General features: G+C 42.2%; 1 protein-coding gene across 2 annotated transcripts in view; it reads left to right on the forward strand.

The window, feature by feature from the left end:
• Positions 1-15,190, forward strand: part of LEKR1 (leucine, glutamate and lysine rich 1) — a 71,210-nt gene that overhangs the window by 8,357 nt on the left and 47,663 nt on the right. For both annotated transcript variants that reach the window (XM_079977902.1, XM_079977903.1), the window contains exons 3-4: positions 2,717-2,931; positions 13,490-13,609. In XM_079977902.1, the coding sequence (XP_079834028.1) occupies positions 2,717-2,931; positions 13,490-13,609 (335 nt within the window). The remainder of the gene's footprint in view (positions 1-2,716; positions 2,932-13,489; positions 13,610-15,190) is intronic.

Consider the following 15,190-nt stretch of genomic DNA (forward strand, 5'->3'; position numbering starts at 1 on the left):
GCCTTTGCTCAACTGATGACTAGCCTCCCCTATTTGTCTCAAATTGCCATTTCTTCCACTACTACATATTGCTCTATCCTACCCTTCAGAACCCTAAACTGCCTTCGCTGACTGGGTTTGCAGAGTTGCTGGAGGTTATTGTAATGGCTGCATGACATTACGTATGATCACTCAATGTTTAGAGGCCATATGCTTCTAAGTACAAGATACTGCGGGCAAGCAAATGAGAAAGCTATCACTGCCATGCTTTTCTTGTGAGCTGCCTACCTATGTTGGTCTAATCTTGCAATACAGTTGTTATGTTCCCTTCAAGAACATTGTTTAAGCTAAAGTCTGGTGCCGGTGTTTGTATGATTATCTCCACAATAGCAAGGTTTCTTAGGTGTTTAAAAAGTAACATGGTCCGGTGGCCTGTGCACATGCAGGAGGGATTCATGCTGTGTCATATTTTTATTTTTGGGTGGTCCTCCAGGTGGGGAATTGGTTTGGGGTGTGTCTGTGTGTAGGGAGGACATCACCAGACCTGTTACCAGGACTGGCTTCTGAGTGCTAAACCATAGTTTGCTGAGGACTTTTGTTACATCTGCACCAGATTCTAATGCCAAATTATAATTTGGCAGATTCTGGTAGCTTTAGAATTCAAATGTTTTCAATAAGGGTACCCCAGGAGCACAGATAGAAACATGTGTGCTCACATGGAAGTTCTGTGGTTCTTGTCCTCTTTTCTCAAGGTAAAATTTTGCATGTCTTTAATATACCTGAAGTAGTCCTACATGCTTGAGTAATGTTGTTTCAGTACTTCTGTTTCTGCACATACACACAAGCAGGAGTGATTAAATTGGGTTGTGATTTGCAGGGGAGAATTACTGAGCTGAAAGTGTAGGGGGAACAAAGTTATGCTGCAGGGCTTATAATATTTTTTTTTTGGTAAGAAACTCAGCTTCACCCAAATAAGTAATTGTGTGCTGAAATACATCCTGTGTAGATGATTAATAATCCCACACCTGCCAGATTTCATAGTTTCTGTGTGACTCATAAGTGACACGTGCAGTGCATCACATGATGCTCTCTATGAACACTACCCTAATCATGGTTTTGGTGGACCGCAGATGTGGTTTTGTCAGGCAAGAGATGATAATTCATTTGTCTGAAGTGCTCCAAAGGAGTCAATAACTCAGTATCTTGATTTTTTTAAAAACCCCTTTTAAAGAACAAAAGAGAGCGCAAGTAGAAAGAGAGCTGTTGCTTGCAGTCTTTAGGCATCTGGTTGGCCACTATGAAAACAGGATGCTGAACTAGATGAACCTTTGGTCTGATCCAGCAGGGCTCTTCTTACGAGAAATGCTTCCTCCCCTTGTTAGGTTATGTGGAGACATGATGGAGACCTTTCGCAACTTTCAGTATCTTTTAACCAGGGGTTGGAGATATGGCGCTTCCCCAGTAGCCTGAGCGCCACCATGTTCTATTTTTCTGTTGTCATCTCCTGCTGGTTGCAGCAACTAACAGATGGCAAAGGCAGAGTTGGAAGACTGGAACACAGCAACCCCCGACAGAAGACACTGTTCCCACTGTAGAAATGGCTTCTCTGTCTCTACAGTAATTCTGTTCAGAAGCAACACCCACCTACATGTTGCTACAGCTAGCAGGAAAAGGGAACAGGAGAGCCTCCCCAGATAGAAATTCCCACTCGCAGGGGCTCAGATGATCTTTGTTATTTACAAGTAGCAAGACTCTTCTTTTTGGTCAGATCTTAATCTCTGTTTTGTTCCTTCATTGGCTAATATAGCAAACAGTTTAATTGATGTGGGAAACAGCTGTGATTTCTTGTTCTGCTACCCCCTAGACTTTTTTTTAATGTTACTATATCCAGTTGGGAAAGGGATGTAGCTCACTGCTAGAGCACATCCTTTGAATGCAGAAGATCCCAGGATAGCTCAGTTGGTTAGAGTATGGTGCTGATAATGCCAAGGCTGCAGGTTCGATCCCTGTATGGGACAGCTGCATATTCCTGCATCCTCAGGGTCCCTTCCAACTCTACAATTCTATGATTCTATGGACTCAGCTATACAGCTGCAAATATAATGTTTTAAGTGCATTATACAAATGTGACACTAGATGGCGATGATGAGCTTATGGCAAATCAATACAGTGGTGCCCCGCAAGACGAACGCCTCGCAAGACGGAAAACCCGCTAGACGAAAGGGTTTTCCGTTTTGGAGGCGCTTCGCAAAACGAATTTCCCTATGGGCTTGCTTTGCAAGACGAAAATGTCTTGCGAGTTCCTGCAGGTTTTTCCCCCTTCCCCCCCTTTTCCTAAGCCGCTTATCAGGTGATCCGCTGATAAGCCGCTTAACAGCTGATCGCTAAAAGCCGCTAAACCGATAATAGCGCTAATCCGCTAAGCTGTCAATGGGCTTGCTTCGCAAGACGAAAAAACCGCTATACGAAGAGCCTCACGGAACGGATTAATTTCGTCTTGCGAGGCACCACTGTACATTTTTCAAAACGCTAAAAAAAAAAGCATTTTCACAGCGTTTTTTATAGGTGTCTAGATTCCACCTATGACTCCAGTCAGAGATTCCAGAAAGTCATTGCCCGTCAAAGTAAACAATTGAGGCTTGATGTTCCAGTGGCCTAACTCAGCTTTGTATGTGATTTGCTACTTCACTTCATTTAATCCATTCTCTAAATGTATTGCTTACCATTTCCCTTCTAGATGTCCCGGGAAGAGACAGTGTGTAAATATTGCGGAGTCAGCTATTTGATCCTCCATGAGTTTAAGCTGCTGGAAGAGAAAGTAAAAGCAATGGAAGTGAAGGTGAAGTTTTATGAAGGCAGCATAGAACGGGAGAAAACACTTCAAGAGAAACTACAGCAGCTAAATCAAGATTTTGAACAGTGTGCAGCAGCTAGCAAATCAAAAAGAGAAAGGTTGGAATGTGCTATTCATCCTTGTTTTTTAAAAAAGTAACATACTCATTAATGTCATTCAAGGAAAAGCAAACTTTGGCTGTCTTGCCAGACCCAGCTTGCATCCCGATGAATTCATGTTCATTAAACCATAGTTTGACTGATTCTTTAGAGGTCAATGTCTGTTCCTTGAATTGTTTAGTACCAGTCAGTAACGTCATGGTAGGAAAGTTATTTTAAAGTCTGGTGTCATCAGAGGTGAAACTCCAGTTTAATAATTTTCTTAGCAACCTAAAGGTTTGCCCTGTTGTGAAAAAGACAGGTGAGAATATGATTTTGCCCTTCCAGCTGTAACATGGGAAATTCGAACTCAGTCATGGGTTGCTTTGTGAATCAAGATTCAACATAGACAAGAGTTTCCCCACTTCCTTTTTGATATAAACGCCCCCTTTCCCTCCCTTGTCGGCTTTAACCATGGTTTAGTGTTACATCTGCACTAACACCAACGATGGTAACCACTTACCAGGGTTGCAGTCTTCACCAGATCTTGAAGCTAGGGTTGAAATAGATTTGCAAACTCAGAGGAGTTGGTTAATGTTAAGCATTTGATGTAATTTCAAACTATGATTCTCCAGAAGGGGAGAAGGGAATTGTATGAGAGAGGTGACGAGGGAGGGGGGCGAAAGCAGTGCATGTCATATGGACTAGCTTCTGAGTTCTAAACCATGTTACACAGAAACATAGAAAGCTGGTTTGCAGGCAGCCATTGTCACATCTACATTGAACACTAATGTCATTTGGCCCGTACTGGTAGCTTTAGGCTACAAATCCTAATACAGATAACACACCTGGCTGAAACAGAAATACCCCTGTACTTGTTTAATTGTATTGAAATGCGAAAGTTTTATCACTCACAATACTGGCCTCTAAAAATCTTTTTGTGGCACCAGATAGACTAGGTATGACATGAGCAATATCAGCAAATAATAATAATAATACCTAGCATTTGAATTGGAATGTTGGAAGCACTTCATACATTATCTTAGTAAAACAGTTCTGTAAGGTAGGATAATAATGATTATGAATGATTCCTTAGAATGGCTTTCTATGCTAGATTTGCAGTGGCTTGTGTTTCCTGTTACAGGTGGTTGTTTCTTTGTTTTTCTGCCATTCACCTCTACTTCCACATCTATTAAGATGGTTCTTGGCATCATAATCTTGAAAAATGACAGCATCAGAAAGCCTTATTAGAGGAAACAAGGGTGGGATTGGGTAAATGTGCAGGGCCAGGATCCATTGTATGATAACTAAGGCAGGAACAACAGGACATCAAAACTCAGAGGGGGAAAGGTTAAAAAGAATAGGTTTGAGGCCTGGGTGGACATTTGAGGAAGTGCCTTGTGTACAAAAGATAAGGGGCTATTGATCTTTTCTCTTGAATGCAGTGCATTCGGAGCCCAGGTGTTGCCAGACAATTGAGCTGTGGACTTTTCTCCAATTTACAAAGGAAGAGTGCAAAGGTCCTTGAGGCAAGAAACACCTGAAGCAGGGGCGGAGGGGATCTCATTGGGTAATAAGGCTTGCTAATCACCAGGGAACTCCTGTTTGAACGCCTCAGCATTAACTGATTTGGCCTTCTTGGTCTATGAAGTTTGGTAAGCTGGTTTCATGTTGATTGAATGGAATATGTGTTTACATTATTTTAAAGTTGCTAGCTGTAGAGCTATGATCTAGCAGGGCCCAGCCGGATATAGGTGTGCTATCTTTGTGAAGTGTGGACCTGGATTTGTACCCCTTCTTCATATATTTGAATGACATTTGATGAATGTGTGACCTCTGACTTGGATACCCTCAGTGTGACTCATTCTCAGAAAAGGCTTGCAGATAGCGCAGCTGGAGGTTTTTTATCAAGCACGCAGGATCCTGTAGGCTGTGTTATCTGTTTCAGCAGGTCGTACCATGTGGGAAATAGAAATAGTTCTGATTGTTTTGAAAGTACATTTTTGGAAACACAGCTATTCTCCTAAAAATAGTGTTTCACAAAGCATGGATGTCTCTTTACTCTTTCGAGCTAATACGCAAACTTGCTGGTCAGCAGACAGCACAGGTTTCTTGCATGGGAACATGCTTCTCAATATAGTTATTTAGTCAGGGGTAGATGTTATTCTATAATTGGATTCTATCACATTTGAACTGTTATCCGTGTAAAAATCTCCATTATCTTTTGACAATGTGGACTTTAGTTTAGGAAAATTGATGCTGCATTAAATCTGTTGTTCTTTAAGGTGCCAAAGGTTTGTTGCTTTTGCTGCAGCAGACTAATATAGCTATCCCTCTTGAGTGCTCTTTATTTGTAATTTACAAATTACTGATATTTCTGTCCTACAAACTCCTGTGTATAATTTTAATATGTAATCTGAAAGCTGTCACTTGTGTTCCATACCAAGATATAACCTAGTGCCAGAAGCATGAGAAACATCATTGTTTTCCTTTTCAATGTATTGTTTTAAATTTAGCTGACTGAGCTTTATCTGATCCATATCTTTGTCAATGTGCTTATCGGCATGTATGTCCTCCCTGAAGGAGGAAATGTTGTGTCTGACAACCCTAGATTGTGAGACTGTGCTATTCTTTTCCAGTGGTTTGCACTACGGTGAGAGAAAACTTGCTGCTACAGTGGTACCTCTGGTTACATCCTTAATTCGTTCCGGAGGCCCGTTCTTAACCTAAAACTGTTCTTAACCTGAGGTACCACTTTAGCTAATGGGGCCTCACACTGCAGCTGCACCACTGGTGTGCGATTTCTGTTCTCATCCTTAGGTAAAGTTCTTAACCCGAGGTACTACTTCCGGGTTAGTGGAGTCTGTAACCTGAAGTGTTTGTAATCCGAGGTACCACTGTAGTCCAAAGCCAATTCCAGACACAAGAAACTTAATACGTTCCTTGTTTTGAACAACTGCTAAGCAAAACTCAAAGTCACTTAAAATTACAAAGCTCAGAGCCAAACACATTTGTGATTCTGAGAAGGATTTCTTTTACATAATTATCACCTTATGTCACCAAAAAACCTGATAAGATACAACAGTAACCCTGATTAAACAGTATTGTTCTTCTAGGCACTGTATTTTAGTGTTTGCATATATTAATAAATCAATGCCTCCAAAAATATTATTGAAGGAATTGCTTTGTGTTGAATAAGATTATATCAATACAAATCACAGTTTCAGATGACTGACAAATCACAATTCGGAATTCTACTTATTTTGCACATCAAATATCTGTATACTTGCTAATCTAAGACTAATCTTATTTATTTTAAAACTATAGCCAGCTTTCCAGCTTTCAATTTCTCCACTGATTGTGTGTGCATGTGAAGAAGTCAAGTTTGCCATTGCCTGTGATATACAATACATAGGCCTGGCCAATCAGCTCTGTGCACCCAGGGCAGCTTTAGGGTGTGTTTCTGGAAGATCAGCCCATGCTGCAGGGAAATCAACTTTTGAAACTGTCATTGCATAGGAATGCTGTTCAAAAGCAGGAGGTGTTGGGGAGAGAAATCCTGCCAGCCTAGGCTTCTCTACAGATGGTTCCCCAACTACACTTCTCATTTACCTTCGGAAGCAAGCCTCCAGTTTCTTTATGTGTGCAAATACAAGTCTGTGTACGAAATTGAAAATGAATGTGGTCGCTAAGGTCCCCTAGCAAGATTTTATGGTGTTTGCTAACAATTTACACAGCCTTGATGAAGGACCCGTCATTTTTTCCTGGATTAGATGCCTGCTGACCTCTTTTCTCCTGCCTTCTATTTTCCTTATCAGCCCTGGTTCTCAAGATATCTCGCTTTGTGCCAATTTATCCGGTGTTTAGCAGATGACCATATGCTGGCTGTGATAGCAAGATGTTCAGTTTCACAGTTTATGTGAACTGTGCAAGTGCAGAGGAGATCAGCATGTTCTTAGTTGTTATTTCCCGCCCCCCCTTTAGTGCCCAGAGTTAATTATCCATGGAGCATAGTATGCTTTTCATGGTTTCATGTGCTAAAAATTAGGAAAGTGACAAAGAGTTTTCTTTCTCCAGTTTGACTTTTTGATGTGGGAAACACAGTCAGGAGGACATGGTTTTGTTGCACATTTGAACCAAAAAAATTATATCAACCTTTGTTATTAAAGCACTGTGCTTTCCCTTGAAACCAAGATGCACTGTTCAAGTTGTCATGACTTACCAGTATTTTCATACTCTCATAGAGTCAAATAAATATATTGCTGAGAAAAGCAGGCAGGTCTTCAAGAAAATGAAGTAATCTCACTTGTTATGAACAGGCCTGTGAGGGGCAGTTTGAGGGGAGCATATCATGACTCAGCAGTTGACCATATGTTTACATGCAGGAGGTCTCATGTTTAATCCTAGGTTTCTCTCCAGTTAAAAATATCTCAGACTAATGGACTAGAGGTGGTCTGTCTCAATATACAGCAGCTACAGCTTCATGGGAGAAGTTTGAGGAGTCTGACTTTCTTCCTCAGAAGACTAAGAAGCAAAAAACACTTCTGGAAGGTACTTGATTTAGGTCTTTACAGCAAAACAACCAGAAGTCCTGCAGCTCCTTAAAGGCTTGTTTTATTTAAAGCAGTGGTTCTCAAACTTTATTCTCTGGGCCACACTTTCAGGGGAAAAATTTGCTTGCACCACACCAAATTTCTTATTTTTAAGAAATACATTGGAAAACAAAAAGATCTCAGCTAGGATTGTCCTCAGTATCACTTGATGCTCCTGCTCTCATTTTGAAAAGATCTATCCATATTGTGCAAAATAATAATAAGTATACTATACTATACTATACTATACTATACTATACTATACTGAAATGTTTAAATGTTTCTTTGATTGTCTTTGACTCTTCCTGCCACACTTGCCATCATCCCCTGTCACACCTTTTGAGAACCACTGATTTAAAGCATTTTTACCCTGTTCTTCAGCTGCAAAGGCTCCCAGTTTGACTTACAAAGATTAAAAATAGGACAGTTCTCAGGCTTACAATACTTTGAACAATAACAGCATAAGACGAACAGGGATTGGGAGGAAGGAGAGGGGAAAGCAAACACAGGCACTAGTTTTCAGTTACAAAGTTCTGATGATGAGCAGCTGGAAAGGAAACAGTTCAAGGAAAGGAGAAGGAGGCCAAAGTTGGTGGCTTATCAGCTGAGTGGGCCTTCTTCCCCTCCCTCCCTCCCTCCTGCCTGCAGCCTCACTTAATGGCTGCTGCCAGGTGATAACTGAGGGAGTGGAAAAGCCAGCTGAAGCTGGCTTCTCAGCAGAGCCTATGGAGTGGCCCTGCTTCCCTTAACTGTAACCCAACAGTCTATTTAATGGCACAAGCTTTTGTGGGCTAGAGTTGCCTTGTAAGCTGCATGATTAGTCTTAAGACAGGAGTCAGCAAACTTTTTCAGCAGGGGGCTGGTTCACTGTCCCTCAAACCTTGTGGGGGGCAGGACTATATTTTTTTGTGCGGGGGGGGGGAGAAAAGAAAAAAATAGCTAATTCCTATGCCCCACAAATAACTCAGAGATGCATTTTAAATAAAACTACACATTCTACTCATGTAAAAACATGCTGATGCCCCGACTGTCCGCAGGCTGGATTTATAAGGCGATTGGGCCAGATCTGGCCCCTGGGCCTTAGTTTGCCTACTCATGACTTGGGCAACCTAAGGCCCAGGGGCCAGATCCAGCCCAATCATTTTCTAAATCTGGCCCGCGGATGGTCTGGGAATCAACATGTTTTTACATGAGTAGAATATGTCCTTTTATTTAAAATGCACCTCTGGGTTATTTGTGGGGCCTGCCTGGTGTTTTTGCATGAGTAGAATGTGTGCTTTTATTTAAAATGCACCTCTGAGTTATTTGTTGGGCACAGGAATTCGTTCATTCCCCCCCCCCCCAAAAAAAAATATAGTCCGACCCCCCACAAGGTCTGAAGGACAGTGGACCAACCCCCTGCTGAAAAAGTTTGCTAACCCCTGGTCTAAGATGTTACAGAATATTAAACCAGTATCATCCAAACTTAAGCCATGTTTATCTCTCTTTCACTGAAGGAAGGCAACTTGCAAACGGAAAGTGAAGGAAACTTCCTTCACTTCCCCGGACACTAAGCTTGGGAGAGTGTCCGCTACTTTGCCCTTATTCTTACCCCATTGCAAATGATTTCTCCCAAGGTTGCAAGGCCACCTGTCATGTACGATCTAGTTGAGATTCCTGCATTGTAGGGGGTTTGACTAGATGACCCTTGGAATCCCTTCCAACTCTGCAATTCTGTATGTTTCCCTGAAAATTCAAGGGGGGGGGCAGTTCTAGTCTACACCACACTGCCTCTTGGAAATTCAACTATGCCTTGAGAACAGCCACTGTCATGTAAACCTCATGTTTGTTTTCTTTTTTCCTCTTTGGGGGATCCTCAAAGAGGCGTGTTCCTACTTGGGAGAAGGAATGGACCAGCCAACTTCAGAAGTGCTGATCTAAAAATAATTGATTGTACTCACTTCTTTATTGCACACCCAGTAAGAATTATGTCATGTACAATTTTCAGCAAAACTGGGAGAGCTGGCTGTTCTTTTCAAGGCATTCCCGGGAGATATTTATCACCCAATCCTGGGAATCAGACAAAAAAATTGCTCTTTTTTTGGCAAAAGAAAACATGACGAAGTTGTTGGTGGTTCATTTTCCTGTTTATTTTTCAAAAGGGAGACGGGATGTAATTTGTGGGTATCAAATGTTAGCCTGAATCGTTGCAGTAAAATGCAGATGAATATAATTGCTTTATAAAGAACAATAAGCTCAGTTCAAGAAGTGTCACTGCAAGTTTTATTAGCTTAAGCAATTCAGTTTTCAAAAGCTACCAGTCTCTGGTGTTGCTAAAGGCCTCTGTTGGCAAGGAATTGCTGGTGTGCATATTAATGGTGTAACCCTATACTTCCGTATTATATTTTATATTGCCTTGAATAAAGATTAGATGCCTGTGTTTCATTTCAAAAATGTTCAGTATGTTTGATTAAAATGTCCAAGGAGAAGGACATTCAGTTCTGCCTTTAATAATGTTTAATGCCTTATTCACAGCATCCTGCAAACATCGGTCATTTTCATCAAAAGCCTGTTAAATTTTGGGGAGAACTCTCCAGCCAGTGCAAGTCTTCAGTGTACAGACTGTATGTGTTTTATTAAACTAATGTCTTAATCTCATCCTTCTTCCAAAGACCCCAGGTCAGCATACATTATACAGTGGTACTTAATTCGTTCCAGAGGTCTATACTGAAACTGTTCTTAACCTGAAGCACCACTTTAGCTAATGGGGCCTCCTGCTGCCGCCACGCCACCGGAGCCCGATTTCTATTCTCATCCTGAAGCAAAGTTCTTAACCTGAAGCACTATTTCTGGGTTAGCGGAGTCTGTAACCTGAAGCGTATGTAACCTGAGGTACCACTGTACACATCCCTGTCAACAACCCTGTGTGTCAGGTTAGGTAGACAGAATGACTGGTCCAAGATCACTGCAAGCTTCATCATGGGATCCAGGTTTCTCCAGTGGTGGTCTGACTCTCCTAACCACTACCATGCTGGCTCCATACTGTTCTCATTGGCCATTCTGTTTTTTTGAAGTGAAATCTTTTTGGGGTCCAGTCAAGTGGTCAAGGTCAGGCCACTGAAAATTAACATAGGGGCTTCTCCATATTTTGGAGATGCATGAGTACACAGAAATGCATACATTTGTGAATTAAATCCTACTAAATCCTACTTGGAGTAGACCTACTGAAATTAATGGACATGATGACATTAGCTCTGTTTATTTCATTGAGGGTGCTCTGAGTAGAGCTTCGTGGGATGCAACCCCATGACTCCTAGCCTGTTAGAGTATGGTGCTTATAATGCCAGTGTTGCAGGTTCGATCCCTGTGTGGGACAGCTACATATTCCAGCATTGCAGGGGATTGGAGTAGATGATCCTCAGGGTCTCTCCCAGCTCTACAACTTTATGATTCTATGATTCTCTTAAAAAGTGAAAACTGCTTGATAGCTATCTAAGGGCATCCAATTGGCAGAAGCTGGACGCCAGAGAAAAGGGCACAGCATAAGACTGTGCTATTCACACACCATAGTTCTTACATCCTTTGGATCTGCTGATCGCGTCTGGTATTTCAGCGCATTTGCAGCTTCAGTGGGATGTGTTTTATAGGGTAAAGAAATGTACTCCATTGTGAGAGGTTTAACAAGGAACACCAAGGCTAGGGACAGATAGCTTTTTAAAAGTTTGCATGTGATTTAAGAGGTTTCACTTTTCATGTTGTATTATTCACATAGGAAACTGGTTTTTTATCAGGAAAAGGGCCCTCATTGTCTATCTAGTTCAGTATTGCCTACTCTGATATCTAGGGACTCTCCAGGGTTTCAGGCAGAGGTTTTTCACATCACTTGCTACCTGATCTTTTTAACTGGAGAAGGTGCTGGTGATCAGACCTGAGACTTTCTGCAAGCAAAGCATATGCTCTACCACTGATATGGACCCTCCCCAGATTTACCTTTTGTCCTACCGTTGCCTCAGGTCAAACCAGTTTTGCAGGTTTCTGGAGTACAGAAAACTTGCAAATTGGTTTACCTGAGCTGAAAGTGGGGTAAATTAACACACCAGCTTTTTTCAGCCATTCAGAGCTGGAGATGATGAACATGGTGATGATGGTGGAACATCTAGATAGCAGGCTGCACTCCCAAACTGCACACTGGGTTGCATCCAGACTAAGGGTTGTATCTAGTATGTATCATACTCAGCAGACTCATTGAAATTAATGGACATAACCAACTTGTCCGTTTATTTCGGCACATCTTCTCTGAGTAGAACCTAGGTGGACCACAACCCCAAAGGAGTTGAACTTGGGTCCCATTGACATCAGTGTAAAAAATCATGACTAAGTCACCATTAAAATCAACTTAGTCTGGATTCAAGCTGTTCACAAAACACCCCTGTTCATAGTGGACATAGGTTGATTGGGGCAGTGGCTGCCCCCTCCCATGCACATTGCCCCCCTTTTGAATGCATGAAGATGGCTAGCATGAATCATTTTCAAACTACCTTCAGCTGCCTTTAAAAAGCCAGTTCTGGTTGTCACGAAGGTAGGTAAAGGTAAAGGTACCCCTGCCCGTACGGGCCAGTCTTGACAGACTCTGGGGTTGTGCGCCCATCTCACTTAAGAGGCCAGGGGCCAGCGCTGTCCGGAGACACTTCCGGGTCACGTGGCCAGCGTGACATCGCTGCTCTGGCGAGCCAGAGCCGCACACGGAAACGCCGTTTACCTTCCCGCTGGTAAGCGGTCCCTATTTATCTACTTGCACCCGGAGGTGCTTTCGAACTGCTAGGTTGGCAGGCGCTGGGACCGAGCAGCGGGAGCGCACCCCGCCGCAGGGATTCGAACCGCCGACCTTTCGATCGGCAAGCCCTAGGCGCTGAGGCTTTAACCCACAGCGCCACCTGCGTCCCTGTCACGAAGGTACAGTACCACAAAAAGATGGCTTTACAAAGTGTTTAGCAGACCTTTATTTACCAACAGAAATGAATGAATGAATGAATGAATGAATGAGCCAGTAATCTAAGGCAGGTTTTGCATGACTGAGTGGTCAGTTCCTCAGTATTCCATGTGTTGTATTCTACTAAAGGAATATCCACAGTAGACCCGCTGAAATGAGTGAACTTAAATTAGTTACATCTCCAAGTATGACTTAGCTGCCCTGTCCCACTGCAGCAGGGATGAGCAGCGGGACTACAGATGTGACAGTGGCTATGCCACTTCATCACATCCCCCCACTGCCTACCAGGGCTTTGAATTGTAGTCTAAGAATGCTAATCATCTCAAGCCTTTTAGTTTAATCGTCAGGCTTTTAATTAATTGATAAACAGTCTTAAATTTAAATAAACTGTATGTAATCCGAATCTTGAATGCCTTTTGTGGTTATTGAAAGAAGTGTAAAATATCTTACAATTAATTAGTTTTTTAATTTGTTGTTAATTTCTGTACCGCCGCCACCACCACCCTCCCCTTGTTCTTCCTGCCAAAGCAAAATCATACCAGCTTCCGGCTGTAAGAATATGGGGAAAAGAAGACGAAAATCCTTCTGCTTTAAAAACTCTGCAGTGATCAAAAGATAATGGAAAGATCTGCTGTGACAGCAAAATAAAATAAAAGAAAAAAAGAGCGCTTATGTTGGAGCATTCTATCTGCTGAGTAGAAGATGCTGAGCAAAACATGACTTTACAACTGGTGTTAAAGGCAGATATGTCAGTACAATATTTACAAGCAGGATGCCCGGGTGTTCCCCGATCCCTCACTGTATCATCAGGTCTTTAACAATAGCCTTTCAGGGCTTTAGTTCACATGTCTAGTGCAACGTTCTTCCACTAAATCAGCAGCTGCCCTTCCATGAACAGAAGATGCTTTTTTTCTCAAGGAAGTGTACTTTTGGATCCAAGGCATTGATTTCTTATTAGGCAGATGGTGGTGTTACCTTTTTTAACCCCCCTCCCCCTTTTTTTTTACACTTCTTATAGGATAAAAACTTTATCTCTGGAGCTTGAAAATAAGCAAGCAGCAATACAAAATCTAGATGAACAGTTGAGGAGCCTCCAGAAAGAGAATGAAGTTTCATGCAGACAAACACAGCTGTTGCGGTAAGAGATTTCAGAAGGCAGTATGTAGGAGAACTAACTTTTTTGTGATGCACGCAGTAGGATATATCTGGTAAAATCATAGCATTAGCTGCCACATGTTTTTATTGAAATGCTTCATTCCTATGATTTTCCGTAAACTATGATTAGTAGATCAGGTGTGTTACATTTGTATTCGGGAACTATAGCTTGTTCCAACCAACGTTAGTTTAAACAAATCACAATTAAATGGTGGTTTCAGATTCTGGTTTGTTAACAAACTTTAATTAGGAAAACCACAATTCTCTGAGTTTGTAGTTGTTCTAAAGTGAATGTGGAACCTTTCACTCACCTTCTGTCACATAGGGAGAAGTAAAGGTAAAAAGTACACACCCAAAGGCTCACTTTGGCTTGTTCCCAGTCAACCACAACGTAGGTAATCATGTGACCCATGTTATAGGTTGCATTCAGATGTTATGCTGTCAGACAAGCAGGTAGCATTCTGGTTTGCAAGCAATCACAAATAACAGATTGTATGTTCAAGTGGAAGTATATTTTGCTGTAACCTGGGTTCAGAACTTCCTCATAGGGGAAGAAGGGGGGGGACTGCCATTTGGGGAAGAAAGCAAAAAGACACATAGATAACTCCACATGCATTTCTGGGTTGGAGTTATGTTGTTGTTGTTTAGTCGTTTAGTCATGTCCGACTCTTCGTGACCCCATGGACCAGAGCACGCCAGGCACTCCTGTCTTCCACTGCCTCCCGCAGTTTGGTCAGACTCATGTTTGTGGCTTCGAGAACACTGTCCAACCATCTCGTCCTCTGTCATCCCCTTCTCCTTTTGCCCTCCAACTTTCCCAGCATCAGGGTCTTTTCCAGGGAGTCTTCTCTTCTCATGAGGTGGCCAAAGTACTGGAGCCTCAGCTTCAGGATCTGTCCTTCCAGTGAGCACTCAGGACTGATTTCCTTAAGAATGGATGCGTTTGATCTTCTTGCAGTCCATGGGACTCTCAAGAGTCTCCTCCAGCACCATAATTCAAAAGCATCAATTCTTCGGCGATCAGCCTTCTTTATGGTCCAGCTCTCACTTCCATACATCACTACTGGGAAAACCATGGCTTTAACTATACGGACCTTTGTTGGCAAAGTTGGAGTTATAGTGGGTCTGAATTCTTTACTTCACCCGGTCTATGACCCCAAAGTGTATTTTTTAAATTGTGTCCAGTATTTTCCAGTGTTCATGATTTCTAGCTCTATAACCTTCTAAATAGACTAAGTATTGGCAATGTCCAAAGTTTCTGTGCCCAAGAGTTATCTAATAGTGATGCAGCTGAGAAGTGAAGCATACATGGTCTTCTGTTGTCAACTGCTATCCTAAATTGAGCTTTGTGGTTCTGTCATCACTGTCCAACTTCCTGAAAGCCTCTTTGTCTACCTATGTGTGCCTCTGCTTTTGCTGCTCTTCTCTACCCAACTTCCCCTTAACCAGCCTGTTTACTTCTCTCAGTTCCCTAGTCTAGCACATAATCCCTGGAAACCTCCTGCACTGGACCACAACAAATCACCATGGTATTTCCCCATCTTCTCCCTTGATCCGAGTTTGT

Source organism: Podarcis cretensis, assembly GCF_951804945.1.
Source record: "Podarcis cretensis genome assembly, chromosome: 5".
Lineage (NCBI taxonomy): Eukaryota > Metazoa > Chordata > Lepidosauria > Squamata > Lacertidae > Podarcis > Podarcis cretensis.